Source organism: Amborella trichopoda, chromosome 6 (genome assembly GCF_054954075.1).
Source record: "Amborella trichopoda isolate Santa Cruz 75 chromosome 6, AtrichopodaSantaCruz75HAP2 v2.0, whole genome shotgun sequence".
Lineage (NCBI taxonomy): Eukaryota > Viridiplantae > Streptophyta > Magnoliopsida > Amborellales > Amborellaceae > Amborella > Amborella trichopoda.
In genome coordinates this window covers 40712309-40717358 of record NC_142341.1, presented here as the reverse complement: position 1 = coordinate 40717358, position 5050 = coordinate 40712309, and the positions used below count along the sequence as shown (strand labels likewise).

The 5050-nt window shown below is 38.0% G+C and overlaps 1 protein-coding gene across 1 annotated transcript; it reads left to right on the top strand.

Annotated features, from left to right (window-relative positions):
* The first annotated feature begins 3607 nt into the window (after positions 1-3607).
* On the top strand, positions 3608-4774 carry LOC148781759 (putative germin-like protein 2-1). The gene is made up of 2 exons (XM_088870808.1): positions 3608-3801; positions 3974-4774. Exons 1-2 carry the CDS (start codon positions 3693-3695, stop codon positions 4522-4524), a joined length of 660 nt encoding a protein of 219 aa, XP_088726934.1. The 5' UTR covers positions 3608-3692; the 3' UTR covers positions 4525-4774.
* The last annotated feature ends 276 nt before the right edge of the window (positions 4775-5050 follow it).

Genomic DNA, 5050 nt, shown 5'->3' with positions numbered 1-5050 from the left:
ACACTGGACGAAACACGTTCCTTAAATTTTAAGATCCTGGATAAATTAGATCCCCACTCCTAGAATTTAGGAACGCGATCCCTACTTTTCAAGAGCCCATCCCTACGTTGCCGAAACTTCCTAAAAGAAACTTCTTAAATAAAGTTTTCAAAAATAAATAATTATAATTTAAGCCAATATTTCATAAAAGTAGAGTTCTGCGATGGGAGCGCGGACTAATCATGCACAGAACATGATCCTTCTTTGAATGGATATCGATCCCTTCAAAATAGGAACGCGGTCATTCTTAGTTGAGGGCACAATCCTATTGTCGATGGGAGCACGATCCTAATGAATATGGGAACATGATCCTAATGAATATGGGAACACGATCCCATTTGAGATGGGAACGTAAAATAGGGATCTCAATCCCGATATAATTGAACACACTCCCTGTTCATACGGGATCTCGATCCGCTGCTTTTACCATCACCAGAACTCACTCCTCGAGCTCTGGAGCTTTGGGAAGACGTCGATCTGACGCTCCTGCTCAAGGAACTGGAGCCGTTCCCACTCCCTCCCGGTAACTATGATTAAAACACCGATGATCAACGATAAAATATCTTGCCCATTTATTGGGAGACCTTATGAGAGAGTGTATTGACAAAAATCAATGATAAAGATGAAGGATTTGTTTAGTGGGAAAGGTTTCTATGCTTCCCATACAGCATAGAAATTCTATCCTCCTCCTGCCATCATGCCGTCCAATTTTGATCAAGAGAGCCAATCACCATTTGATCTTAGATCCAAAGTCTTAGAGTATTTTACTTGTAGTTTTTTTAATACAAATTGCATGAATATGAAATTTTATACGTGCTATCTTTTCATTGGGGCGCACTTTTAAAAAATATTAAACATAATTTTTCGATAAAATATAATGATAAAAATACCCCTTGAAAATGTTAAGGGTATTTTGGTCATTTTATTTTATTAAAAATATTTTTTTATATATTTTTCTAGTGCGAGTTTAATAGAGGAATGGATGTCCAAAATTTGGTGTCAAAATAGTTTATAGAAAAAATATTAGCAATAAAATAGTGTAGAAATGTGATATTGTGATTAGAAAAATCTTAACCCTCCATTCAGAATGGACAGTTTGATAAGGAGGAGGATAGAACTTCTATACTCTAGGGGCATAGAAAGCTTGCCTTGGGTATCATCTTCCAATCTTTTCATTTATCCGGGGATGATATACGCGGTCAATAGGTTTTCATCGGACAACTTCTGGCAACCGTATCCCCATAAACCCATTGACTTGCACTCCACATTAAAATGAAGAGTGCGTATGCTATGCTCCCTCGGGAGCATATTATACATTTACTCCTCCAAGCAAAATATTTGGAAAATGTTTTCTTGAGTTGAAATTTCGAGAGCCATCCAATTATAACTTGATGATTATCTAATTATAATTTGATGATTGTTTTTAGTAAAAGAAAATTGGATCTTGAGTTTTTGAACGTCTAGATCATTCCCGCATATAATTGTATTGTTATGTGCATTCTTATGATACCATTTTTTTTTAGGCACACAGAGGGGCAGCTAAAATTTTTATTTTATTTTAATCTTTGAGGTCTATTGCGGGGTTCTGGAGATCACATTCCCAAAATTTGTGATCTAAACTATATTCCTAGTGTAAGTTTTACCCAAGAGTATAGATAGATAGTATGGTCCCATAGGACTAAGGAACCTTTTGGCCAATTAATATGCTCAATAATGGGATTATCTATATATTTTATATCCGTGATGTAGTGCAAGCTAGAATAGTGAGAGAAGTTTAAATTAATAAGATCAATAATACAATGAGTGCGGTTTGCGTAGGGCCGAGGCTCTAAACAATCAAAGTAAAGCCCACAGTCCAATAGTATCGAGAAAGAGGGTCTCAACACTGAAAATCTTCGTGATAGTCTTAAAATATATTTTCATCTTAAATTATAGAATTTAAAGATTCAAAAATAGTGTAGATTGAGCAGATCTATGACAACCTAAAAATCTTGAAAATTACCAGTCCAAAAATACATTACAAAGATGTGCAGTATTTTCAAAACTTAAAATCCCTTTTTTCTCATGTACATGCATCTTGATATCGAGATGGTCAATTTGAAGATATTTTTGCATCAAAACAACCTCTTCTAATGAAATTTTTTAGGTGGGCTCTAGTTTGATTGTTTAGAGCTTCAGCTCTATATATACCTTTTCCATAATACAATAAGGTACATTTGTAGACGTAATTTGTAGTAAGTTTTGACAGTAAGACACTAAGCTACAAAGACAATGAGTTTGTAAAAACTAAAAATGAAATTACAAACTGCATCCAAATCAAATGTAAAAACATGCATACAACGTTGTGGAAAGCAAAATGTTTGCTATAGGAAAAAGCATGAGAATAAGGAAAGTAGCCACCATTAAATTGAGAGAGAGATGCACACCCTAAGTCTTCAAATATGAGAGAGAAACAAGGTGCAGCACAAGTTTTCAGATTAGAGGAGAGTGTTATGACATAGGTAGGACTAACAATGGGCGAAGCAGCCCGGTCCCTTCGTCAATGACGAGCCCTTGAAAACTAGGGCTTGTACTACATAATGTGGCACGAGAGCCAGGTGGACCCAGCTATCTTTTCCCTTCTTTTCCTTTTTGAGTAAATTATGCTTGGGCCGGTCCGGACAAGACTGTGCTCATGCTGGCCCCATAGGCAGCCGGGCGAGGTCCGATCATGGCCTAGAGACAGGATTGGTTGTGTTGACAACTAGAGAAGGTTGCTTCAAACGCAAGCGCGTAATGAAGGATAAATGACGTATATGAAGTGGTCAAAAGTGATGGGGAAATAGATAAAAAGTTAATGAAGGATAAATGTCGTATATGAAGTGGTCAAAAGTGATGGAGAAATAGATAAAAAGTTAACGAACGATAAATGCCGTATATGAAGTGGTCAAAAGCGATGGAGAAATAGATAAAAAGTGTGACTAGGCATGAGCTTTCATCTTACACCTAGCAAGCCTTGAGAAACATAATCTTCATTTGGATAAAGGTTGTTAAGGTTTGAATTCTGAACTCACTATTACAAAGAAGAAGAATTGCATGGTATGCGACACCACGAGTATTGAAAATTGGCCAATGCCCAATTTCAATATAACCCATGAAGCACGTGCCATCCTTTAATATTATATGATAGAAATTTTTGAAGATTATGAACTTGTCTTCGCTAGGTGGCAATGGACCGTGCCAGCCATGGCCCTGGTTCGTCCATTGTCCCTATAAGGCTGGCCCAGCCCTAGCCTTATCCCTAGCTTTATTAGGGTCGGTCTGGGCCACGCTGGACCTAAAACAAATGAAGAAATAACCAAAAACTAAAATAAAAAAGAGAGCAGGGCTGCCTGGCCCATTTCCTGCCCATGTCTTTAATTTGAGGGCATCATATACATCTTTCTACAAGGATTAGGTTAGAATTGAATTGGTTTGAGAGATAAGGTCCATGAGGAATTTTTTAACTACCCACTGACTTAATCAAGCATAACCATAACCCACATGACTTAGGCAACCATCTCTAATGGCTCTATATAATGCCTGCTATTCTTGCGTCTCCATACACCAAGAGTGAGGAGGTGGTCTTATTCTATTTAATTAGCTTAATCCTATTTGATAAGATTTGTAGAAAAATGAAGCTCACAATTGTTTTCCTTACCCTTTCTATGATTGCCTCACTGGGGTTAGCATCCGATCCTAGTCCCTTGCAGGATTTCTGCGTTGCAGACAACTACAGCAAAGGTACTCCTCTCATCAGATACTAATACTACAACAACAATCACACACTCTTATATTTTACTTTATTTTTAAATTGAAGAAGAATTGAAAGCTTAATTCACGGCTAAGTCTTGAAGCCTACACTTTTTCGATTACAACATGCTGATCACATTTTTCTCTTTGGTCTCCCATGCAGTGTTTGTGAATGGCAAAGTTTGCAAAGACCCGATGTTGGCGACAGCAAATGACTTCTTCTATGACGGACTCAACAAGCCTGGCAACACAAGCAATCCTTTGGGTTCCATGGTCACCCCAGTGAATGTAATGCAAATTCCTGGGCTCAACACTCTCGGTATCTCCTTGGCACGTATAGACTTCGCTCCTGGTGGCCAAAACCCTCCCCACACCCACCCACGTGGCACGGAGATCCTCACAGTCTTAGAAGGGACCCTCTATGTCGGCTTCGTGACCAGCAATCCCGTAAACCGTTTGATTAGCAAGACACTGAAAAAGGGAGATGTGTTTGTATTTCCTGAGGGCCTCATTCACTTCCAGCAAAATGTGGGGTATGGCAATACTGTTGCCATTGCAGGTTTGAGCAGCCAGAATCCAGGGGTGATAACCATCGCTAATGCTGTGTTTGGAGCCGACCCTCCTATCTCTGATGTTGTTCTTGCAAAGGCCTTCCAAATTGATAAAAAACTGGTTGATAAACTCCAGGCTAGCTTCTGGATGGATACTAACTAAAACATCAACGTCATGCGGCCCTCATTACTATATGATAGATATTGCCCATGGGAATGATCATATTGAATATAGGGGTATCTTTCATTTGCACCTTCTTTTAATTTTTTGATTTCTTGTGGAGTGTGGACTATAATATTATAATAAAATTGGTCCATGGAATAAAGTATTTCACTTTGGAGACACGTTTGTATTACACAGAATGATCTATATTACACATGCTTTTCGAATAATAAAGATTGTGGTTGTCTATCATAATCTTGCCTAGGTTTGTATTTAAGAGTCCAGGATTGATTTGGGGTTTAAGAATATGAAAATGGCATAGTTTGGGAAATCTATGATAGGGAGTGTTCGCTTGGGTTTACCATTTGAGTTCCATGGAAATGACTTTTGTTTGGGATCTAAGGACCCGTTTGGGTCCATGTCTATCTATTTGAGAGATTTATGCTATATCTTTCTAAGTTATCAATATTAAAGAGATTCGTCAGATAGTTAGATTTGAACATTTACACCAGTTTTCTCGAAATGT

Coding starts and splice junctions, on each gene's coding strand:
- LOC148781759 (XM_088870808.1), top strand. CDS start 3,693: ATGAAGCTCACAATTGTTTTCCTTACCCTTTCTATGATTGCCTCACTG. Junction 3,802..3,973: donor TGCAGACAACTACAGCAAAG/GTACTCCTCTCA, acceptor TCTCCCATGCAG/TGTTTGTGAATGGCAAAGTT.